The 26,414-nt window shown below is 38.8% G+C and overlaps 1 protein-coding gene across 6 annotated transcripts; it reads right to left on the reverse strand.

Moving 5' to 3' along the window:
* Positions 1–629: 629 nt before the first annotated feature.
* On the reverse strand, positions 630–25,519 carry sec31a (SEC31 homolog A, COPII coat complex component). 6 transcript variants are annotated; one of them, XM_080874063.1, is made up of 28 exons: positions 25,285–25,519; positions 24,096–24,175; positions 21,951–22,074; positions 21,659–21,857; positions 21,463–21,558; positions 20,438–20,578; positions 20,189–20,331; positions 19,676–19,775; positions 19,417–19,578; positions 18,599–18,751; positions 18,270–18,500; positions 18,100–18,174; positions 17,965–18,006; positions 14,673–14,972; positions 13,650–13,764; positions 12,966–13,144; positions 12,757–12,883; positions 12,428–12,573; positions 11,464–11,637; positions 9,888–10,124; positions 8,920–9,021; positions 8,338–8,440; positions 6,857–7,213; positions 5,171–5,226; positions 3,766–4,011; positions 2,787–2,906; positions 2,629–2,700; positions 630–2,091 (listed from the first exon to the last, which is right to left on the reverse strand). In XM_080874063.1, the coding sequence occupies exons 2-28, from the start codon at positions 24,172–24,174 to the stop codon at positions 1,912–1,914; spliced, it is 4,059 nt and encodes a 1,352-aa protein (XP_080730189.1). In that variant the 5' UTR covers position 24,175; positions 25,285–25,519; the 3' UTR covers positions 630–1,911. The 6 variants fall into 6 exon arrangements, with proteins under 6 accessions (XP_080730189.1, XP_080730188.1, XP_080730190.1 ...); XM_080874062.1 differs by having other exon boundaries at positions 3,766–4,014; positions 25,285–25,517; XM_080874064.1 differs by lacking the exon at positions 8,920–9,021 and having other exon boundaries at positions 3,766–4,014; positions 25,285–25,518.
* Between the last annotated feature and the right edge of the window lie 895 nt (positions 25,520–26,414).

Consider the following 26,414-nt stretch of genomic DNA (forward strand, 5'->3'; position numbering starts at 1 on the left):
TATCATTTAAGTATTGCATGCTCTGGCTTTAAATGAATGTAAACAGTGTGTGAACAATAACGTGTTCTTTAGTACCCTGTTGGAGAGACGAGAGTTTTCTTATTGATTGTAATTGTGTCAGTTTGTACAGCTAAAATTTCACTCAGCAGTGTTTTTTTTATTTTTTTTATTTGAGCTCTTATTGTTTTTTTTGGACTGGATAAGCCTTTGATGAATAAATAAATAAAGTTTGGTGTATTATCATGAAAGTCTTTTGTACATTGTATGGAGGACATTTAAGAATGACCTGTGTTCTGCAGCTTGTCTTAAACTGTTTGAGATGATTTGAGCTTTGTGACGTGGCACCGGCAGTATAATGTAAAGATCAGTACACTGTGGGCATAAAGAAATGAATATTGTTAGTAACAATACTCAGCTAGGCTGTGATGTTTAAAAGATAGTCAGTTGGTAATAAGGGGCCCGAAGTGTTCCAAAAAACAACTGCATTAACAATAAGTTGCATGTGTAACAGTGCATTATATTTTAAACTCTGATTGTGTTATAAACACAAACACATATAAATGACCAGAATTTCTGCAGCCGTTTCACTAATGATCTTTCATTTCACAAACAAAATAAAAAACAATGCAAACTGTAAATAAATACTATTTATTGAAAATATTGCATGTCGTCAATCAAAAACAAAGACTTGTTTTCGTTTTATCAACAACATAAACGTGAGCTTGACCACTCAGACTTCAGCCCTCGTCAAAATTGGAATGAAAATCAAGTACAAGTCTCCTTCCAGTTTCGTTTGAGGTCTGATTAATTAGCAGATAATTAATTCCAATGTCAGGGAAGGCGATTGCTAGCATTTGTTTACGCATGCATACTTAAAAACTCAATAAAAGCACAGCCTGTTTTTGAAAGGTCCATTGCACTCTGCTGAGCTTTATTATTACACTGAAAAACAAACAAACAAAAGAAGTAAAACATCAATGTCCTCAACACCTGGGATTACACTGCTCTGCACTGAAATATCCCACACACTTACTGTATCTTGGTCCAATGTGTTGTATGTAGTAACACTCGTGGTGAAAGTGAGTCAGTGAAAGCAGAAAAAAGGGTTTAAAGTTTAAACAAAAGTCATAGTAGATGCATTAAAAATAACTGGCATTTGATACGCACTGATTTTACTCCAAATACATGTGGCACGTAGTATTGCTTTAACCCTAACTGTCACTATAATGCCATGTTTTTAACAAATTCATGTTCTATCTGGTAAAATGAGTGATTATATCTGCAATCTTATTTGCAGGTCAACTGCAAAATGCATGCAAGTAATGATGCATTTGTATGTACAACTAAAGTGTTACTTTGTAGTTTTGAGAAAAATTTAGATATATTTATGAATTAAAGGTATATATGCATTAGTGTAGTGCACAAAAGTTCAAAGACTTTAAAGATGAACAGGCCGATACAGCTGCATAAATTTTGAGCCAACAGCATGCATCAGGAGTCTGCCACGATTCGCTGATTATCAACAGACAGGAATGCCCTTAAAATTCATTATCTTTATTTTGCTTTATCCACTTTTTATTCCTGATTCATATCTTTCACATTTGTGTATTAATTGTTGACTGATTTAAAAATAAATGCTTAGTGTCTGCTTGTCAGCCAGTCGATAGGTAGCCCCTTAACTGGCTCAGAATTTACTTTCACCACTGAGTGCAACTGACAGCATGGCTTCTGTTTGAGAAACGTGAATGGCACAAAGAAGAATTTAACAGTATTTTCATACATAATTCTTCATTGCTTGCATTGAACAAGCTTCCCGTTAAACTATTTTTTTAATACTCAGATCGACCCATGTCCGGCCTCTCTCCACCTGTGGTCCAGCACTCAAATGAGCTGCTGGCACTTTCAGCCTCATCAGATACCGAGTTTGTTGGCTTGCGTCAGCACCACCTTGAGTACAGGCATGAACGCTGAAGTCTCGCTGAAGTTGCTGTTGCTCACTATGTGGGTGTGGATGTTGAGGCCCTCTGTGTAGGATTGGGACTCTATGCTCCTGGCTATGTTGTGCAGTCCTCCTACAATGGCAGGGGAGAGCTGCACAGAGGAACAGCAGAGTTACATCAGTAGAATGGCCAACTGTAGCAAATCAATGCAAAACACCAATTGGGAAACAGTCATTATAAGGCAGTTGATGGCATGAATTTTTGACTGAGACTACATTTTATAATATGTTTATTTCTTTATACATGAAACACCTCTTTTTAGAAGGAGCTTCTCATGTGAAAATCTGTTGAGTTGTTTAAACTCCGGAGGTCAAATTTCTTCATGTTTTGACTATTGGGCAAAACATCAGAATTTACTTTCACCACTAAGTGGTTCTCATTATCTTTCTAGTCTGCTTAGAGACAATGTGCACATTGTAAATTCACAGCATATCAAGGCACTTGCAGATGTGTGCATGGAGTATCACACTAACCTTATGATGACTAAATTTAAATACAGAAAATGATTTTAGGCTGTGAGAAATTTTTCACTATTTTCTTTACATTTTACAGATCAAACAACCATTTCACACTCTTGTTAAAGGCAAGATTCACTGTTGACCTCTGCAGTGGTGTGCTGGATACTCACTGTCTGCTCTCTGAGTTTGTCATAGAGTGCCTCCAAACGTTTGTTCGCGTCATCAAGCTTCCTCTTAGTTTGCTGTGAAAAGATCAAAGAACACTCAGTTACTCATCTAAGGGCTCACTTTGTTGAACTGCACTGTTAATTTCATTACATAGACTCACAGGGTCAGTAGCTACAGCCAAGCATTTCTGGATCAGCCCCTCGAATGTAGTCTTTAGGACGAGGTGCTCGTCAGGTATGGGTTTCTTCATGATCTTCTCAGCAGGGATGGACTGCAGAGGCTGAAGGGTAAAGTAAGAGGCGTGTCAACTAGTATTTACCAAAAATATAAAAATGTGAATCATTCATCATTAAAAGAATAAATTTCAAAAACTTATTCACAAAAATGATTTAATATGAAGGCAACAGGCAGAGTGTTACAGGCATCGCCCTAAAGAATGTAGCCTCATGGGCAGTGTAGTCCATGCTGCAGGGAGAATGGACTGCCATACCCGTTATGTGTCTGTGAGCGCGAGGAGGGAGAAAAAGAGTCGAAAAGTAAGAGATGTCACCCACCAGAAACGGGAGATAGAAGCATGTAAATATATAATATATGTATAGAAAGTTGACCCAGACAAGAAAGTAAAGCTAGTTTTCGGCTACGAGCCCGACACGGAGCCCGACGTATTAGCCAGAGGTCCCTTTACCTGTCTTATATACGCGCGGAAGATCGCTGAAAAAAGTGCAGCCTTACCTAATGTCCACCCTACTGTTACTCATTTTATATTAAGATTTAAAAATCTAGTTGCTATTGGTATGGCGAGTAACCTTCAGTAAAAGTAATAATTCACACAACAATAGTACATTCATGTAGTTGTAAAAAGCATGATAATATATTAAGTAATCCAAAGTATTCAGAATACGTTACTCTCATTGAGTAACGTAACGGAATACGTTACAAAATACATTTTGGGGCATGTATAATGTAATACAGTTGATTCTAAGGTATGTCTATTGGGGCAATGAAAATCTGGTAAGAAGCAGCAGTGCTAGACAATTAAAAACAAACACACAGATATATCATTTCCTCCAGACAACCATCTGCAGTATATCATATACAATCTATGGTTTAACATTTAGTTAAACCTGAGAGTTATTTACTTGGATCACATCTCCAGTGGGTGCTCCTGGTGCACCCTCCATGCTGGTCTTTGGCATTGCAGGGTTCATAGGTGGAGGGGAGAGCTGCTGCTGCTGCATGCCTGAGTAGGGGACCTGGACACCGGGTTGGCCCTGCATCATGGCCGAAGGAGCCCCAGAGGACATTGGCTGTGCCTGAGGGTCAGTGCCCAGCGGGGTCATTATGGGAGCAGTGATGGGGATAGGAGGGTTGTAGCTCTGTGGAACCTGCTGAATAGAAGTAAGCACAGTTTGTTTAAACTCTGTCATGGCTGTCTGTCTGTAACTTAAACACAGACATAGATGTAAACTTTACAGATGTGGAATTCCTTACTGTCCAGAAATCCATCTTCAATTCTCAAACTGTTCTAGTAGTTAGCTAGCCAAATGTTGTACCCACGCCATGTTTAAAGTATAATTATTTTGAAGTTGTTGCAGTTTTATAATTAGAACTGACAGCATCGGACATATTTTCATACTTTCACTGTTCTACTTGTGTAAATGCAAATACAGATCAGCACGTGTGAGCTTGTTCATCAGCAACTAATGCTGCCTAAATGATATAAAAACTCTGCCTGTCTTATTTTGTTTTGGACAAAGCAAATTCAGCACACCAAAACATCAGTTTGTACTATTATCCATAATGAACTCTAAAGAAGCTTGGCATAAGCCAGAAAAGAGGGAGTTCAAAGGAAAAGTTGCCTCTTTTGAAATGTGTTGGCTTCATTCAAATGATTTCTTTGACAAAGACTCCTTTTCTGTTACTGACTTTACTTCAGTACTGGGTCTGTTGTCATAACAATAATTCTCCGTACAAGGCCAGTCGTCATAGGTAAAATAAATAATGAATCTTATTATGTATTAACAGAAAATATAGAGCCAAACAATACAATGATAGCACATACTTCAAAATAGCTAATTGTCAAAGATCTTTTATGTGTTAAAACATATACACACACACACACACACACACACACACACACACACACACACACACACACACACACACACACACACACACACACACACACACACACACACACACATATATATACATAACTTGAGTTACCTCAAAATGTTTCATATTACCATAAAAACTAAAACTGCCTCAGTTTTCAGCTTGCATTGCGTTTTTTCAATTTTCACTCTATATTTCAGATAATGGTACCTTTGTCCAGAGGAACAACGACAGGCAAAATGTTCACATTATTTAGGCAGAATCAGGTATAAACAGACCACAAAACGGCATTTCTCATCCAACAATTTCAATAACTACAAATAAATCAATTTACCTCCTCAAACTGCCTGTCGAACAGCAGCAACAGAGTAATATAAATGTGTCTTAATTCTAAAATGTGTCACTCAAACTCTGATTAATGAAACCTACCTTCTTTTTAGGGGCTCGGGTCAGGGCTGGAGGATCATTCCAGCCGTTCTGAGGCCCTATAATGGAAAACAAATCTGTCTCATGTTTTGAATTTTTATTACAAGTCCCCCTATTAGCATTTATAAGAAGTTTAAAAAATATAACCACATTAATTGGTTATTGATAACAGACTATGATATATCTCTAAGGAGCTATAAACATTTTTTTAGTTCTTTATTAATGCGCAGTATTTATCATTAATTCTTTTTTTCAGCAATGAAAACAATCACTTATCACTGCTTTACGGTGCCATTCCTTAAATGTTTAAACAGCTGCCACCTATTATGACATTGTTCAATAAAATTTAACTTTTATCATTTAAAAGTGACATTATTTTGTGTTACATACCATGAATTAAACTGCTTATAAATGCTAAACAGGTGCAAAAACACACTGTTAACCAAACTTTGATTTGTATAATCATTAGATTCTGTTATGTTTAAAAGAGTGAGTATTCACTGTGGTTTTCATTAATTATTGTGAATGTTAAAGATGATTGCATCGTATCAAAAAAAATGTTGTGCAAATTTCTTCCAGAATAGATGGATTTTATTACACGTGTGATTGTAAGCAGGTCACAATTATACCCGTGATTTTCTCATACTCTGTGGAGCCATGCAAACTGTAAAAAGTATGATTACCTGGCTGTGTCCATAACAACTCTGTCATCTGAGCATTTAGCATTTCTCTCAGCTTCAGTTGGAAATGTTTTCAGCCATAGGACAACACTGATTTTTACACAGTTTAAACTGTATGATTACTATTATCTATGGGGAAAAAAAGTAGTCTGGTTTGTTTACGTGTTCATAGTTGGTGAATTCTCCCAACAAATCAGAAAAGGACAGTCTCGATTATCACTGTCTTGCTGAAAACCTGTGACATTGTTGCTTTTTGCAGTCTTTTAGAGCAGGACACTATTGATTCACACTTGAACTGCTGTCTGAATAAAATATCATCTGGTTGTGCTATGTCACCGGAATAAGTATAGGCGTAATATTAGCTTAATGCAGAAAGCATATTCAATTTCCATTGTAGTACTATTTAATTGATTTTTGTGCATACCTTCCTGCCATATATACTAAGATGACACAGGTAAATAGAAGCAAATTGAAAATCATTGCTAAATATGAAACCTACCCATAATTGTATGGGACATGTAAGTATTGTAAGATTTACATTTACAACATAAACATCTGCCATTTAGGGTTTAAAGTTACTGTCTATGTGGATAATACATTCTGAGTGCTTTTATTGTGAGAAATGACCTTCAGACACCCAATATGTTCCCTTTTTGTAAACAGTAACAGAAAACATATTTACTATTGTATAACCAGTGCACCATTTAAATGCAAATTGCTTTGATAATTAAGATTTAATTTAATAGTGACCAGAAAAAGTCTGTTATTATTCACATTATAGCAGGTAAGATGTAATAACCTGCACTGCAGGTTAACACTAATGAAATGAGTTCATTTAGTAACTAGATATGATATTAACTGTTAGTGTAGGTAAACAAAGGAAACTGGAATCCTACTAGTTTTAAAGGCTGAGAGAATTTGTAAGGAGCACAGTGACAGTGAGGGTGATTAGAGGCATGCAGACCTGTTCTCTGAGAGGCGGGGATCAGCTTGTTGTCTATCTTTGTACCTGAGACTCCACTCGGTGGAGGAGGCATGTACGACACAGGAGATCCTGGCCCGCCATGCTGGAAAGAAACTCCAGAGGACGGAGGAGTGGAGTAGGAAGAAGAGCTAGGAAAGAAAAGAGGCTGGGAAGGAGGAGAGGAGGACAGGCACTGGTTGATGGGAGGCTGTCCAGGATAGACTGAAGATATTGGCTGAGACTGGACGGGCTGTGTGTACTCAGAAAGAAAGCCAGGGGGCTGAGGAGGGGAGGATGGCTCTACTGAAGGAGGTGGATGAGGAGGAACAGAGGAGTACTGAAGAGGCTGAAAGAGAGGCATGCCACCAGCTCCATGCTGGTACTGGTTGACCTGGGGGTAAGCTGGGAGTCACACAGAGGATGTTCTGTTAGTGAAAAAACTGTTGCATGTTAAACCAAGTGCACCATGCAACAGGATGGTTACAGTGCAGAGCATGCTGAAGTACTCAATGTTTTGACAAAGAGATATACAAACTGAACATTCTCACTTCCTGTTAGTAACTAAGATTAAGTATGACAGCACAGAAGAGATCCGACATTAGCGTTAAACAGCAAAATACTTGTTAGTGTTTCAAAGAATACACAAATAGATTAACTGGTGGAATCCTGTCTCCTTTATACAACATTTAGATACTGTTGATTCATTTCCCCATACATCACTGCAGCCTGAAGGAGGAGCGCATGCTCCACCTAACCTCGTTCACAAGTACAGTGCTTCAACACCAGTTTTTTTTTCTTGTAAGTGCAGCTTTAAAATATGCCAAAAATGATCAAACCTGCACAGCTCAAACTTGTGTGTTCATTATGTTGGTCTGATTTGGTTCAATGAAATTAGCTCAGTGTGCATCATCAATGAATAATAGCTTCTGTAGCCAGAAATCACAGAAAGGAGACAATAAAAGCAACTTTTATATAATCATCACGTTTTGAAGTTTTCCTCATGGTTTCAGTAACCCAGAGATAACTGTCTGTACACTGATGATTACACTGCAGGCCGGAACTGCAGATAGATGACTCGGGGCTTATAAAGATAAATAGTAATTAGATTTCTAGTATCTGTAGTTGAAAATGGGTATTACATTGAGCCCATTTGATGAACTTTTATCAACAAATATAATTTCGTAGCCCATGATCATCTAACTGGATCATATTGTAGGAATATTCCTGTTTGTTAGGTCAAAAAAAAAAAAAACTTGAATAAAACTGTATCAAATGTGTTTGAAATGTGCAAGCTGGTAAACTGTTTCTTACTGAAACCACCAAATGAAGCACAAACTGTGCATTGTATTGTCAAGGGTATGTGTGTGTATTAATGTAGTAATACAGAAAAAAAAATATATATACATATTGATAAATTTGGGCCTAATGTGCAAGACAAGGTTGTTCTACTAAAATGAAATCTATTTTTTTCGTAAGCCAATGCCCCTCATGATAGACAGCTAAGTTCTGGAAGTGAAAACACTTACGCTGGTACTGATGAGAATACATGTAGGCAGGAGGGGAGGAGACTGGAGGAGCTGCAGCCGTGCCTGAGGCTGGAATCCCGTACATCGGGTTTGAAGGCTCCACCTGAAAAAGCAGGGACAACAAATCTGAACTCTTCCTCCTCTGTCCACTGAGAATCAACACTGTGCTCTACAAAAGCAAGTTATGTAGTGATTATAATAAAGCTTAGTTTTGCTAGAGGGCAGAATAGTCTTATGTTAAAAGAACTTTCACAGATAAAAGTGATGCAATAACCGCACTTCAGTGAAGCTTAATTTGTGCAGAAGGGCATGCATTTTGTTTTAAACCATGAAGAGTAAGCTATAAATCATGCAGTGATTCACATTAATTATGAGGCGGCAGCAGAAACAGATTGAATGAAGCTTTTGAATGCACTGTAGCCACGGAAGTACTAACAGGAAGTTCAGTGATGGTAGCTAGCAATGAGGGTTGGAAGCCATGGGAAGGTTTGGGATGTGGACCTTTGGCCTGCTCAGTGAAGCTTTTTAAATTGCAAAAAGAAGTGTGTGTCAAGGTTGAATGGGCGGTAATGCTCAGTATACCTTCTGGTCAGAGGCGCTGCCTACTTGAAGAGGAGGAGGGACATTGGGGAGGGCTGTGGGAGTTTGGTTACTCCAGGAGGTGACAGTGGAGGCTGCCCTCATCTGAAGCACACAGAAACACACGGCACATACCAATGATGGCCGCAGCATGGGAGGGGAGCACACACCAAACAACGCCACAATGCACAAACATTGGACGGGTGGACATAAGAGAGGACTTTATACGAGCCAAGGTTCAAATTACAAGAACACAACATCCTGAAAGAAAGTTTAGACACAGTAACAAAATTGCCCAGATGCTGATAAAAGTACCCACAGCTTGTCATTTAAACCCTGGCAAGAATGGACTGGCAAATGATGAAATGACTACAACACATCAGGAAATTAAAATGAGCACTTTGTCAGGTAGTTAGTAAGTGTGGAGATGTCAAATTTAGAGGAAGAACAGGAAATAGACCAGTCTGCCCTCAGGTCTGATATAAACTTAAAGCAAGATTCAACATGAACACATCAAAGAACAGATTAATCCACACACATGAACTGGAATTGTAAATTAAGGCTAAGAGAGAGAGATCTTCTCATTTCCTAGATTTAAAGACAGACATTGTTGAATAAACAAAACTCCCAAGAAAAGAAACTATGTTAACTATATTCTATGAAATTGTATTATATTGTATGAAAATGGTTATACATCTGTTTTCATTAATGTGGGAAAATGTGGCGATCACTTACTTGCAGTATCTCTTTTTTAAATCCAATTTTTTATTACAGTGTAGTTAAGACTGTGTATGTTTATGCTGGATTTCAGAATCTTATTCTTGGGTAGTTTATACATTTGTATAAAAAATTTGTCAATAAAATCATAACAAATGCAAATCAGAGTAAATGATAGAGAGATAAGAACCAAGAAAATCAGATCTGTGTGTAAACACTGTTATGAGATGTAGTGGCAGCTCTGCGGAACATACTGGCTGGTAATACTGTGGCTGTGCTGGGGCGGAGGCGGATGTAGGCATGGGGACTGGTGCTGCTGGGGTGGGCTGAGGCACCATGGTGGGATGGACCTGGGTGTAAGGATGCCGAAGCTGAGCCCGAGGGGCAGGCAGCTGAGATGGAGCTCTCTGGGTTTGCACTGAAGCTCCAGGAGCCGACCCCTGCTGCCCAAGAGCCCGAGTGAGACGGTCACGAAGCTGCTGAATGGCAACCTGAATGGAGCAAAAGACCTGGTTAGAGCCTGTCATTCTTGATCAGGAAAGCTACATTGCATATTAAATGATAATAAATGATTTCAAAAAACACCAGTAACAGCAATACTTCTCAACTGATCACTTCATTTTTTTTTCCTTCTGTAGTTTCCAATAACTGAGCACAATAAAAAGTGTGCATGCCATCAAAAAAATGCTGGAATAAAATGGTTTTTACTGTTTGTATGTTTGGTACCTCTGTTATTATTTAAGAAAAAAAAATAAGATGGCCTGTATTTATATAGCGCTTTACTAGTCCCTAAGGACCCCAAAGCGCTTTACATATCCAGTCATTCACCCATTCACACACTGGTGATGGCAAGCTACGTTGTAGCCACAGCCACCCTGGGCCCTCTGACCACCACCAGTAGGCAACAGGTGAAGTGTCTCATCCAAGGACACAACGACCGAGACTGTCCAAGCTGGGGCTCGAACCGGCAACCTTCCGATTACAAGGCGAACTCCCAACTCTTGAGCCACGATCGCCCCATGCGGTTAGATTAAGAATTATGAAACTAAACAGACTGAAAAACATTATACATTTTTATTGCTTTGCACACAGACAAATTAAATAACTCCATTTGTTATTTAAGTAAAAAAGAAATGAGCTTAGTAAGGTTTTTCGCTTAAGTCCCTCTATTTGACCATGTCTGTCTGGGGTCTGATGGTCCAAACCTGTGATGTCAAACTCATTTCACATTGTGGGTCTCATAGAGCCCCCTTTAACCTTAAATGAACCAAACCTGTCAATGTAAAGAGGTTTAACAACACATTGAATCCCTCAGATGTCTTAATATAAGAACTGACAAAAAAAATATATAAACTGACTATATAAAAATCTAAATTTCTATTGTTGAACGTGAAAAAGGTCATTTACTGTCATTTAAATGTCTGGATGTTTGCATGGAGAAGAACTTTATTAATGTAAAACTGTTAGAGTCCTGTTAACAGCAACACTAACAAGCTTGGTGAGCAAGCAGCATTTCAACCTGTACAGGTGCACTGCACAGACAGACATGTAATCCTAAGTAAGAACAGCACTAAAATGGTGGAGCAGTCCAGTTCAGTGATGCTTCGTTTAAACTGATGCTTTTAATTAATACCATAGACTCTGTTCATGGTCATGAAAACAAACTTATAACCAGTAACAATGAAAAACAGCAGGGATGATTAGGCCGAGTGTATTCATGGAAATTTATATCTCATTAAGGACAAATACTCCCAAATATTAAAATATTAAAAAAACACACACACACACTTTTCAGAGAGCAGGTGCAACAAACAGCAGCTGTGTACATACCTGGTTGCTGTTGTCAGGCAGATAGGTGATGGCAGTGGCCAAACTGCCCTGGGAGGCCAGCAGGTTGGCATACTGGCTCATCTTCTCAGCTAGCAGGATGCCGATAGCAGCGGGGCCAGAGCGCTGGGTCTGCTCTACTGCACGCCGCAGCACCACCACTTTCTCCACCAGGTCCTGAGGCACAGAGGCACAATATATGAGCACGACAACGTCATTAATTAAATATGTCAATGGTCACTTCGAGAAATATTGGCTTATTGCCAACTATAAACAGTTCATAATCCACAAGCTCCCTGTTTACTTAACCAGCAACTTTATCTACTTTAATTTGGCTTCATGTTTAGGACGTGCTTTCTATTTTTGTCTCCAGAAAACTGTCTCTTTAGCTGCTAAACACTTCACAGTCTTCACCAGCCAGTTGCTACTTGTGTCTGTGTGCTCTTTGGTGCTGGAATGGTAGCATATAGTTTTGTCCTGGAATGGAAATGCAGGGACACTGCAGGGTTAGGTGAAGATTTTCCTCAGAATTTCTTTGCAATGACTTATCACTTGAGCCATTACTAATACAAAAAATACTGGTTAACACAGATTTAAAGTAAAATTAATATTTTTGTTCATAATATAACGCAAAATGACGAAATGAAAGGTAGTGACTGTCCTAAGCTCAAAATAGGATTGTTTTGGTTCATTCCCACTGTAAAAGCTCTAATAAGCCACTGTTTAATTCCTGCTAATCAACAAAGAGTAGAAAGACACAGCTGGAGAGAGCTAGTGAACATAGAGGAGTGTTTAGCAGCTAAAAAGCCAGACATATTCCTGGAAGAAACAAAACTGAAAGATAAAAGACAAATTTGTTCAATCAAAGGAAAAGCATTAATAAGCTTGTTTCTGCCACCTACAAAGCAGCTAAACATGTGCCACTACACATTTAAAAAACAAAACATGAGCAGCAGAGCTTCTATACCTGCAGTGAGAGAGGAAAGTGTCCGTTCTGCACTCTGGTCCAGCAAGAGACAAGTTTCTCCACATTGCCAGCACAGATGTAGCACAAACAGGCTTGGGATTGTAGGTTAGCATCTTCTGATGCCTCCAGTCTGTCCCCGAGAAGGTCTTAAAAAATTGAAAATCAGGATGGACTGAATGTAAGTAAAGAAAATAGATTTATTTATATAGAATTTACAAAATGCCTGGATAGAGAAGAAAATCTAAATACTAAATTCAAACAGTAAGTCTTCACCTTAAAAAAGGTGATCGACCCCCTGATATCCAACAACAAAATACATGTGAACTAACCGCAGAGGGAAGAGAACTCCTCAGGCTGAGCGTAGGTCATGACGGCTGCCAGAGCCTCCTTCCAGTTCTGAAGGTCACACGTCTTCAGGATGTCGTGCCAGTCTTTCATTACCACTGCATTGATCAGCTGCAGGACAAATACACAATTACAACACCAGTAACACGTTCTTAATCAAAAAACACTCAAGGAAGTTTCCCCCAGTTGTCACCTTGGTTATCTTGCTGTGTGATTTTGTAAAATACTTCTTCTGGGTTTTTTCTAAAAGTTCTGGCCCTCCAGCAATGGCCAATATGATGCTGTCCGCCAATCGGTTGTCATGGAGACAAAGCTCCACAGCTCCCTCAAAGTCTCCAGTCAGCAGAGCTTGTGTGATGAGCCCATCCACATCTGGCAAGAAATAAAAAACCCCATTATGTTTAGGAAAAAACCCAGTGGCAGGTGTGAGCTTCATAAGTGTGACATCTTCATGTCCAACAAACAAAGCCCTCCTCGAATGGCTTCTGTCTTTACTGGTGTGAGACCTTCAACCAATTTATAATCATATAACAGCTGTCTGCTTTAAAAGTATGTCTGAGCTTTTCTTTTATAAAGAGCTGCTTTTTCTTCCTCTACTGAAAGAAAAGTAAATCCTCAAAAGCAGCAGACTTAGCTGTTAAAAGTTCAGACATCTCTAACTAGATTCATTTAATACTGAAGAAAATACTAGCAATAATGAGTCAGAAGAGTATAAGTTTCCACTTAAATCCACCTCCTAGTGGATTTCTTTTTCAACTCTCTGGTGCCTTGCTGCCTGCCACATATCCATACCCGTTACAATTTGATGATGGTTAAAATCCCAGGGCAAACAACAAATTACTGAGTTAATGTGTTGAAACACTGATAGTGCTGTTACCTTGACTAATGCTGAGATTGACCCCTCCTGCTGGTGTTGGAGCTGGAGCTCGGACCTCAATAGGGGCTAATGTCTCAGCAGGAATGGGCTCCTCATCAACTGATGCTGTCATCTCCTGTAACAACAGAAACATGTAATGATGCTTCAATCTTTTCTCCAGCCTTCAAGTGTTCCAGGATACTAAAGATTTTCTAACATAATGAAAGGCCCTGAGGCTAAACTTAGTAACAGTACAGTTTCATAATCATAATTTAGCAGGTTACCATGCCAACACTTGCTCACTAGCATTATAAAGTGCAGCTGAGACTCACTGAAATGTCCTTAGTTTTGTAAATTTCAGAAATGTAAGATTATGCAAAGTCATGGGATCAACAACTTCATGACAGGCCACCCCAAAGATGCTGAGATATTTCATTTAAAACAACAACTGCCAGTCTCATGATAACTTTAGTGAGCCCTCCACCTTCCTGGCACAGTGGATACCTGTGCCAAATTTTTGCTATTTCAATCAAGTAAATGTTGCCATAGCAACAAGGGTATACGTACCAAACTTTATAACAATTCATAGTTTTTTCTGAGATATTTCAGTTTGGACTAACCCCTTGAGCATGCCTAAAACCAACCCAGAATCCATCTATTCCTGCATGAAGAGTCAAACAGTGTTAGTAATCAGATTACATGGTTCATTAATTATAAAAAAAATATGCACACCCAGACAGGTGTTTTCAGCTTTCCGTAGTGTTCAATCAGTTTCCAATAGGTTGTTTTAATATTTGGTGACAGCTCCACATTACAGCCAAAATGATTTTGGAGTATTTTTTGTTCATTGAGTTTTCTCTATTATAAATTTAAACAATGTATTATCTTAATCACATTTTATTACTAATTCATGGACAGCTGTGGAAATAATGCTGTATTGATTCTCCTCAAATTATCTGAAGTTCATTACTGAAAACAGCTAAAAAATTTGCACTCCTGTAACTTTGCTGCTCAGCTCTTTTTAATGGGGAAACAAAGGTGTACCTGATCTAAGGGGATCTCTTCCTCCTCTTCCTCCTCATTCTCATTCTCATCCACCTCCAACTCTGGGAGAACCTGATCCAAATTTGCATATGGCTCACTGCGAAGAGCATCTTCTGGATCTGCCGCTGGTGCTGCTGTATCCTCATCCTCTGCTTCAGGAGTGGAATTGAGATCAAGCATGGCTGCAGGCTGAAGGTTTACAGCAGCAATCATGTCAAATGCTGCCTCTGGAGTGTCAGCAGGCGGCATGAAGCTGAGGTCTGCTAATGGCTGCAGCGTGGCTGGAGCGGGCACATCCACCTGAACAGAAGAGGCGGAGATGGATTCAGAGTCAACTGCATAATATGATCTGCCACATCAGGCTGAGGCTGGGATGTGTGCATCACCAGAAACAGTATGGATTCAGCTTACTGGGGCAGTCAGGTCAGGCATATATTATTTAATTGGTTTCAGCTAAAAAAAAAAAAAAAAAAAGTGGATTTAAATCAACATTTAGGGAAATGTGAATTTCAAACTGGGATCAGAACCTAAGTCAGACCAATATTATTTTCCATATGTCAGAGAATGAAGACAAAAGCAAAATCACTAGATTTAGCACTGGAGTAAAGCTCCTATTTGAGGTCACTGGTGGAAGCAGATGCATAAACACTGCAATACATTTATACAGAAAGTGAGCAGTGCATACAAGCGCGTGTGACAGAGTGCTTTCCTAAAGTGTGCGGCACTGCAGACTCAAGAATTTCCACTTTTTTGCTGTGATTGTGACTTTCAAATGTCGAGCTTCCTCTGAGTAATGTCAAAAAGCGAAGTTGAGTTTATAGCATTGAAACACGACTTTGTTGCTTACAACACTTCCCATATTGCAAAACATAAGACAGAGACAAACACTTTACATCTTTTCCGCCGTGAACTGAGGCTTTGACAAGCTGTAATTACTGCCAGCAGCAATCAGTCAGACTTTTTTATTCTTCTGTCAGTGAACAAATGCGAACAGATCAGAACAGGCTGAGTTGAATGGAGACCAATGTGGGGTGAAATATGGACTGCATAACATAGCAGTGTCGTGAAAATACACGTGAGGAGCAAATAAAAAGTTTACATCAATGTAAAACTTTGCTCATTTAAGAAATGGTCTTGGAATGGAAAGACAAACATTTCAAGACCATAGGAAGTTTTTTAGAAGGTAACAGCTACATCCTTTTAAAGAGGCAGGCTGACCCTTGTAGCAGCTTTTCATTATGTTTAATGTTGCATGTAGTGTTGCATTTGTGTGCACCTGATAAATGTGAGCGTGATGGGATACGGTCTTTCAGTTCAGTTTTTGGAGTCCAACAAAACCTGAAGGAAATGTTACATTATTGAGCTGCTAAGTCTTCCTGCTATGAAAGTGGTGACACTGTGTGTGTAGTCCTTGTCTGGAAACCTGAACAGCGGTTTAGTGATACATTTTCCAGTATAAAACTGCTACTATTCATCATTAGACTGCAAACATTATGTTTAATGATTTTTTTACAAATTGTTATTAACTTCACCGATTGAGATATAATTTTGCTGCTTTACCCACAGAATGAAATGTCAGATGAGCCAGAATCATGTCAATAATGTTTTGATATCCATATTTCTTTCTTGCTACTAGGAAAAGCCTGGAAAGGTTTCATTCCAAAGTTGAAAAAGCAGGAGTTCTTGTTGGATTAGGGTTCGACTTTTTTGAGTTGCTTTTGTTTGTGAGGATTGAGGGGAAAAAATATCTTTCAGTTTAACTTTTTGGTGATTTCCTGCCTATTTGGAGCAAACAGATGAGATATAATTGTAAAGGCCAGGATGTCCTATTTCAAGCACACTGGGACTTAAGTCAAAAGATATAGACCAAAAACAAATGTCCATTACAGAGGACATAAATGAATAGGCTGAGTCTCAGGAGAGACTTAAAAATTACAAATCTCCATGACGCTTGTTTAAATAAGAAAATCTGATGTGGCAAGCCAATAGTCCTTTTCCAGCAATTTTACACCAAAGGAAAACTTCAAACCTGGACTGCTCAGAAAGCACAGCTCAGAAAGCACAGACATAAAAATATCTGAAGGAGGATGCTAGCTGACTAGTTAGTGTGTTTCCCACTACTTTCCTGTGCATGCAGTACTGTGCAAAAGTCTCTCATTGGCTCTCCAATGAGTGGCCTTGAGAAGTACTTCTCCCGGCTTCTCTATGTCTTTGGACATTGGCTGCTTTTTCACACATTATCAGTCCTTGTACCAGAAAAACTTTTTGCTTCCTTTTCATTCAGGGTGTTGTCTACATGCATATGCACTTTGTTACTAGCAGCCCATCACAAAAACATATCATTTGTTCCCATTTCATATTTAAGTTAAATCTATGAAAAATGTCAAAGATATTACAGTTTGACAAGAATAAAACAGTATTTTTTACACAGGTTGTGTGTAGTGTATCCTTTAAAAGACTGAGGAAACTGAAGAGTGGAGGACAAAAGAAGAAGATCTAAAAAAACTAATAAGAATTAGAAATAAATCCAGCAAAGACCTGATACAGGTCCTGAGAGACACATCTGGCCCTTCAGTTAATCCGTCTACTGTTTGACAAAGCTTCATCAGAAAGGCGGGGAAACAGGGAGAAAAGGCTGAGGTATGCCAAATTACACAAGAACTGAATTTAAAATCTTTGGCTCACATCATTATCAATTTGTACAGAGGAGGTTAGGAGAGAGTGTCTACAGCCCTTTGTAAAACATGGAGGAGGATATGTTATGGTTTAGACCTGCATTTCACTGAGTGGTGCTGGGGATTTTGTCAAAACTGATGGAATTATGAACACAGAAAAGTACTATCAGATTCTGATTCACAATGCAATACCACCTGGAAAGCATCTGATTTGCACCAGCTTTATTTTTCACCATAACAATGATCCCAAACACACTGCCAGTGCAGTAAAAGCAAACCTGGATAGAAAAACACTATCAGTATCAGTGTTGTTTGGCATTCCTAGAACCTAGATCTCAACATTATTGGCGGAGTGTGGGATCATCTTAACTAAGAACAGAAAAAAACTACTAAGAGCAGTTAAAGAAATGACAAGAAAGCTTGCTAACAAACTTCAGGCTATGTTAAAGGATAAAGGTGATCACACTAAGTATTGACTGTCACATTCATCTTTATTCACTTTTAAAGGACACACATCAGAGTGGCATCCTTTATCTCTGATACCCCATAAAGAGATTTAATGCTGAGATACTCCTTTAAAATTCACAATATAAGATTAGCTGCTTTGACAAGCTTACCTTCAGGGGATTGGCAGACTGCTCCTCTAGTGCTGCTGAAATCTGACAACAAATGGATAAATTAATCACAAGTTCAACTGAAAAACATGCGTAGCATCATATTTCACATGCAGATGAACAGATAACATGTCGCACCTTTAAAGCCAGCTCCTCTTTGTTGTACCCCAGAAGTTCCAGGTACTTGCTACGGATGTCACTTTCAAAATTAACCTTAAAACACATAACATCCACATTAGCATTATCCACACAAATTTCAGCAAAAACATTATTGATTAAAAATTGTGTTTTTTAATGCTTCCTCATACCTTAAGGAAAGACCAAACAGTTTTTTCAAACTCATTTTCAGCCACGTCGATCTTTTCCTGGCAGAAGTCCACGAAGTTACCTGAACTCAGAGTGGCCTGCAGCTGGTCGGAGCGCTTCAGAAAAGCTGTTTCTGTAACAACCTGGCTCATGTGCACAACGTGAGAAGTGGGCTGCTGAGGCTGCTGGGGGTTTGGTTTTGTATTCTCCAAAGATATCAGCTTCCCACCAAACTAAAAGGAAACAAATCAAAAAAGATTTCAAGTGTGCTTAAAAAAAGAAAAGCAGTCTCACCGTACTTTTGATCAAAGCTTAAAGAAACAGAACTCACTGCAAACGAGGCTCCCACAGGTCGGCGAATCCACTTGGGTGGCTTCTTCAGGGGGTTGACTGCAGCTGGAGTAGCTGGAGTCTGAGGCAGCTGCAGGGGAGGCAATGTTTGCCCTGTCCCAAATGGATCCATGTTCCCAAACGAGTTGCTAATCTGTAAGAAACACACAGAGTCGAGGTAGACAAATTAATATGAACAAAAATAAATAATTCACAGCTCTGAAAAAAGAGAGAAAGGATAAGTGTGGTTAATTTCAAGCTGACATTAAACTGAAAGTTTGCTCTGGACTATTTAAAATCCCCCTGGTGGTGTACAAAGGCAAAGCTGCTATAAAAAACTGTGTCATTTTCCAAATATTCAGGGACCCAACTGTAAGTCTAATATAAATGATGCTACTCTTATAGTTGTTTTAAATGTTTAAATGTTGTTTTTAAAACAATACTTTAACAGTCGTCGGTTTAGCTCAGTCTGGGAGCTTTTGAGTCTGACTTGCAGCCTTTTGCTGCGTGTCTTCCCCACTCTCCCTCCCTCTCCGCTTCCCTGTCTATCTTCACTATTCACTCCCAGCCCACTGTCCTTTCAGTGGGCTGGTTTCAGTCATTATGCAAATGTACTGTTTATAAGATTGGGGAAACCTGCAGTCAGCTGAGACTGAAGAAGTCACTTGGATGAGTGACGAAACGTTTCTCCCACTGAAAACGCTACGTCCAGATGAACAGAATCAACTTTTGGAGATATCTTCACTACTGCTATCCAATAAAGGCGAAATGCCAAAAAAAACCCAAACAATACTTTTATTTCAGGAGACTTAATCTTACCTGGTCAGCGTGCCTCTGGCTCTGTGCCTGGCTGCTCCCTCCCATGATGGAGTAGATGTCGATGTGTCCGTCGAAGCCCGCGGCTGACAACACAGCGGGGTTTCTGGGACACCACTGGATGTCAAAACACCACTGGCTGCTGGTGGGCAACTCGTACAGAACCTGAGGATTCAAGAAAATGACTTTCCAACCTCAGTGGCAATCATGAAATGATAACTGTCAGTTCACAAACATACACACACACACACAGAATTTTCACCTCTGCTGTGTTTGGATTCCAGCACAAAATCCTGCTATCCTTCCCACAGCTCAGAAGCAGCTCAGGATCTGCTAAGCTCCAGGCAATGGCCAGGATACCCCTGTCAAATGAACCGTCAGATGAAAAAGAGCACAGTTACAATCTTTTATTCCACATTATCAACACTATTTAAAGGTCTAATGGTTCTAATGGTACAGCTGAGCACTGCAGGTTTTCGCAAACATAGCTCAGACAGGAGGAAACTGTATTTTATGGACTAGTCGGCAGCAGTTTAACAATGATGCTACATTGAGTATTCCAGCAGCAAGAAAGAGTAAGTGGGCTCAAGTGTTTGCTATATCTTAGAATTATATTAGCTTATGGATCAAAGGAATATGATATATCGGGCTCTGGATACGCAGATAAAGCTTGTTATAAAGATACATTTAGTCTGCTTTGGTCTTTAGGGAGACTTGTTATCAGTAAGAAAAAGTATAAAACAGATTAGATTTAGACTGATTTATCAGTGCTTACCTTGAGTGATGCTCTAGAATCTTGAGAGGAGAGGTAGCAAATCGTAAGTCCCACATCTGGATGACGGGCATCCTGTCGTCCTCCGAAGCCAAGACCAGCTGAGTGGCCACCTCTGGGTTCCAAGCCAAGCCAGAACAATGCATCTGGAAAGAAACACGCAACAGTGATCTTAGACTGTTTAAGTTGAGTAGACAGAGCCAAAGGACTGGGAGAAAATGCAGCATGTTGAGGGTTTCTCTGACAACGTACTCTGTTGCTGTGGTCGCTAACTTTGATAATGAGGTCATTTTTGCGGAGGTCCCACACTGAAGCTCGACCCCCCGGGCTGGCTGAGGCCAAGATGTGTTGGACCTGTTTGTTCCAAGCCACACAGCTGATATCTTCCATTGGCTTTAAGAGAAAAACATAAACCATTCATATGGACTGTTCATTCATTAGTGTCATATACAAATGTTAATTAGATACATGAATTGAGAAAAACTGTGCCCAACATAAAACTGACACTTAAAATATTTGAAAGATGATGATATAATAGCAGAGTAATACCAAAAAAGCACTAAATGGTACATTTAAGTATACGAAATGTACAAATGACAGTGGAAAGGTACTGTGTAGTCCTTACAACAAAAAAGCATCCAAATTAATGCTGATTCTAGTTATGGATTTATCACTAACTGTAGTAATTCTCCCAAAATGTTCAGCCTCACATTTAGTATAGTGAAAATTAACCATGGCATGTTGTAAACAAACTGACATTTAAAGAGTTAAAGTTCTGAAAAGGAAAACATTTTAGTCATATTTGATCATTAGAAGACCGACATTGGTTAAAAATGCAACTGGGTGAAAATGGAAAATGCCATTAGTAGATATTTATTTTGTTGTTATGTAATGGCCCTTTTCCACTAATACTTACTCGGCTCAACTCAGTTTTGGTTGTTTTCTAAAACAACTGAGCACCACGGTGTTGGTTTTTGTGTAGCCATTTCCCTTGTTAGAAGGTTTTAAAAAATGGCAGTTTTGATTGTTGTGAAGGAGTCATTCTTATGACTCATCGAGTGATGCCCCTGACTGGCCAATCAGTGGCGTGCAATCTGTTGACGTTACACTTTCGGACTGATTCAGATCGCTTCAGACCCCGGCCGAGTAGGTGCTAAAAAAGCACTTACCGGTAGTAAGAGATACTACCACCTATCAAAAAACCCTAAAAACCAAGTTCAGCTGAGCCGAGTCAAGCTGAGTAAGTTCTAGACTAAAAGGGCTAAAATTCTTCATACTTGTGTTTTAGGTCCTGGTGTCATTGGAGAGCCAAAGTTATTCATGTCCCAGATATAGATTTCAGACTCATTTCCACCTGATGCAACAAGGTTTGTCTGCAGGAAAAAAGGACACAAAACACCAAATGAGTCACTGCCTTGAGTTTAAACCCAGCTTCAAGCTGAAATCCTTTGCACAAGGTGAAAAGCACCATACTTGGAAAGGGTTGACATCCAGAGCTCTCACTGGCCCTGTATGCTTGTCGCTCTCAACGATGATGGCGTCACTCTCTCCGCTCATTATCTTTGCAGTGTCGTACAGGATAACATTGCCATTCTCCCCACCTGCGATGAGAACACCAGAGGGATGACCCTGGGAGTCCATACCATATGGACCCCACGCCAACTTGTGGTATCTGTGAGGAGGAAGAAGAAGAAGAAGCCCTGATTAACAGCAGGACGAAAAATAGAAAATCAGTAATATTACTGTGGAGAGTTCTTTATTCTACCTGTGACTGGAGGAGAGGCTGCCACATGATTTCATATCCAGAGATGGCTCAGCCAAATCCAGCTCAAAAAACTCCAAGGAGGCATTGGTACTGAAGGAGGCATCCAGCTGCTGAGCTGATGTTCCTGCAGGAATACAGGTATCAAACATCAACAATTAATAAAGCAACAGAAACTCTATATGCAGCTATGTTTATAGATTAAGCCATTTTTCCAACGCATAATCCAAACAATTTACAATCTTTGGTTTGCTGTAAAAATCTGCATTTTTTCTTGTCCTACATTGAAATTAGAAGAATATCACATAAAAATAAAAACAATAAAGCCTTTAAGTCCCATTTTTTTATTAAAAATTGTTATGGATATTTGTCACTGCTTTCTGATCTTCAACAATAGCTGCACCACTGGATGAATATATCCACTATCACTCAATATTTGTGAAGGGGATTGTTATTGTGATCATTTAGCATTCTTCCTCTTTTTACTTCCCTAATAATGAACTCACAAAGCACAGAACTGAACAAGCCTGTTGGATGAGAGATGAAACATCTTCACAAAACTTTAAGTGCAGTTGTCTTGTTTTTTCAAACTCTTATACTATGTAGAAAGGTTTTTTGCAGTAGTGAGGAAATCTCCATTCCTGTGTCTCATAGCTTTCTGAGAACCCATGCTTAGGTAAGCAAGTTAGCTTTTCACTTGTTTTTTATTTTTTTGTTTTCTTGTTTATTTTTCGACCGTTCATTTTCATCTGTAGGGGAATATTCTAACAAATGGATTCTAAAGTCAAAATGTATGTAAGAAATTAGATGTGAAAGGTAACAGAAACTATGCTTGTTCAGCATGTAGATAAAATTCAGCCTAACTGTAACACTAATACTAAGTGGTTTACCAGAGACGTGCTGGCTTTTACCAGATTTATTTGTAGCGATTGAGGCGTTCCTAATCTCACTGTGTACTTAAGGTCACTAAACAAGCCGATTCCTTGCCATCTGAATCAGACTTTCAGAAGTGGACTTTGTGGTATGTTTTCGAAAATTGTCCTGCTGCATAACCCGGTTGATAAGGGCCAGGTAGGTTTGGATAATGTTTTTGTATCATTTAAAAACTGCATTTTGTATTTACTTGAGTTATCTTTATCTAATATTAAAACCTGTTTGATGATCTGAAACATCATCAAGTGTGAAAAATAATATGCAAACAAGGAAACAAAACAAGCTGTTAAGATAAATGCTCTATTTATATCATCAGTCCAGAGCATTTTATCCCTCATACAACTGATTCTTGGGGATGTGCAGCATCATTTATTTGGCAAATTTTGCCTTTCTAGTATCCATCCATTCTTAAACTGTGATATTACATATCTGCATGGTACTGCTCATTATTTGAGGAAAAAAAACCTTCCAGCTATTTCTGCAAAAATAAGTTAAATAAATTCTTTTAAAAGTGTATTTTACTAATAAGAATAGCTCATATGATCAATTACTATCTAATACATTTACTATATCATGTCAAATATGTAAAACAGGGATTAAACAACAGTATGATGGCTAAAATTGAAACAGAAGAAAACCCAGCTGAAATGGGACAGAACATTTTCTGTTGGTGTACATTCAAAAAAAACCTGACGAGAGCTGCGGAGCATTTTAAAGACTATGGAAATGGATGGTGAGAGACTGTATTAGTTCATGTGCCTTACAGTCCTGACAACAGAAAATGTGGTAGCATCACATTAAGTGTAAATTACAGATAAAATACTCTATTCATTAACACCAACTACAGTTTGTACAGTCACACCATAACAACTCTGTCTCCAGAGGTGCGGAGTTGATTTATCATTCATTCTTATTTAGTGAATATGGGTTAAAAGTTCACTGATAGCACCCACTTTTACAAATATTTGCCCTGGCCTCCTGCTATTTTCATAATAAGGACAACTTCATAGAGAATTCTGAAGCCTGCATCGTCTTCACATGATTAAATGTCCCACATGCTTGCAGCCCTAAATATACAACACTAAACATGTCATTTTCCACTTAAAGAGGCTGTGAAAATGGCTGAAGTAACTGACATAAATGATGTAATTTCATGTCAAAGTGACAGACGGCAGCAGATGCACGCCTGTACTGATGCTCTCTGCATGCTCATACCTGTTGCCAGGTAGATGGGGTGGTGCTGTGCAGGACTCCAGCTCTGGATGGCTGTGCGGTTGATCACTTTAAGTTTCATCCTTGAGAAATAAGGGCATAGTTTGAACGACTGTGCAGTGATTATTACAATTTATTTATGACACTTTTCTCTCACTTTAGCGTTCAGAATAACCAGATATTGAATCCTTTCATGTAGTTTCGTTTCTATGACAATAAAAAAGAGCTTAAACGATCAGTTTCAAATGAAGTGGCTAAATACAATGCTTTTTAATGGTAGCTTTATAAAGGTTAACATGTGCAGTTTTTTCTTAGCGTTTCCCCAAGGTATGATCACTTTAGAGGTTCCAGCTTTAGAGGTTCCAGCTGAATCTTACTGAATTGTTTATTTGAGTTATAGCATCGTTTACCACATTGTAAACACTGTTAAGTGTTCATTAGACACTTATGACAGGCTGGATATATAAGCAGAAATCTGCTGTGGAAACAAAAATCAATATTGATAACTTTTTATGTGTTGACTTTTCTATCAGTTCAACCACAACACAACATCTTCATGGAGTTGCATTTATTGCAGGACTGCTATGGATTATTTTCCGTTAGGTGTGCTAACAATATCAAAGAATTTTAATACCATATTAATAACGACTTTCAAAAGTGTGAATCTGTCTCTTTTACATCGAGGGGAGCGGACCGCTTAATAAACAAGTAGTTACAGTTTTACACACGCTTTCCCATTCATCTTGCTGCTGTAATAAATACACTAGTTACAGAGTAACAAAGGCCTGCTCTGACTGGCACTAATTATCACACGCTTTGTGTAGCTCGGGGCTGTGTCGGGAAAGGACATCAGAAATGCTACATTTAGCTTTAAAAGAAGTTTTGCAGTCGTTTGGTTAAAATTACAAAATAAAAGTCCTTGCTAGCAGCAAGCTAACAGCTGGTGGACCAATTAAAAGCCACACAGCCGTGTCGTTTATGAGCCTCGAATAATACGAGAAATGCGCGTAAATTTATTGTCACTTCTTGTACATGTTTACTACGACATGGTTCAGCTTGGACTAATGCAGCTGCAATGAGATATTGTGTTTAGAAGCCTGCTAGCTACCTGCAGGGACATATGAGAGAAGAAACAGTTACACACTCACACAAACCCGCACACAGATCTTATTACTTCACTAAAGCAGCTTACCTTCTCTTCTTCTCTTCTTTTCACATGAACGCACACATTAAAAAAAGAGTAGGCAAACACTAACTGTCTCCGCCCGTACAGGTTCCCCTTTCGATTCTGCTCAGGGATTTACAGCTGTAGAAACAGAAGAAGAGGCTACCGGGTCCCGGCTGCGGACTCGAGACAGATTTCCACGTCCCCACTGGTCTCCATCAACGTGGCACTAAGCAACAGCCTCCTCCTGCCACGAAGAAGAACGACTTCCGGGGGAGCTTCTCCCTGTTTGCTAACTTATGCTAATGTTAAGATTTTTATAATAAACGCTAAAAATATTAGTAATAACTATTTTATGTGAGCATTTATCATTTTAAAGTGTTTCTTTATTAAGGAGTAGGAATAGTAACGAACCGGTCTTTATATCATTTAAAGTATTTCAGCATTTCATTTACAGTAATATGCAAAAATCTTTAGCCACCCCTCATTCATTTATATTTTGCTCCCAGTGACTCGAGCTGTAGTTTTCTCGGCATTCTTGCTGTTCTTTTAGGGTTTTATTTTTTCAGTCACATTCAGTTCTTGTACGGCACCATTTTGAAAGGAGTGATTCCTTTTTGTTTGTTTAAGCCACTTGACACTCATAAAAAGGGCACCTAAGCGATAGGAATAAATAACAGGTGTATCTTTTGGTGCTTTATACATAAAAACTACATGGAATTTAATTTTTTGCACATAACATAAAACACATTTTAAATTCTATCTTTAGAAACTTGGTTACTAACAGAGTGACTATTAAGAAAAAGGTCCAGATTTGCTGAGTCTACAAAAGAAGTCTCACAGGCCAAAAATAACATTTTATAAAATATTTTTGCCTGTTTTGACTCAAATTGTCATTAAATCTTGTTCAGTTACCTACTTAACAACTGTTCAAATATCTTGGGGAGGGATTAATCCAATTTTTTAAAACAAATTAGCACCAAATAGCGATAAAGCAGTAGGACAAAATCATAACTATAGAACCAGAGTAACTATAGTTTATCTACAACATTAGCCGTCTGACTCTATCAATGCTAACAGTAAAGAGAATCAGAGGCAATGTATTTTTCTGCATTGTTTTAATATATGTACTAAAAAAGTAGCAACAGCCAATGAAT

This window comes from Rhamphochromis sp. 'chilingali', assembly GCF_963969265.1.
Source record: "Rhamphochromis sp. 'chilingali' genome assembly, chromosome: 2".
Lineage (NCBI taxonomy): Eukaryota > Metazoa > Chordata > Actinopteri > Cichliformes > Cichlidae > Rhamphochromis > Rhamphochromis sp. 'chilingali'.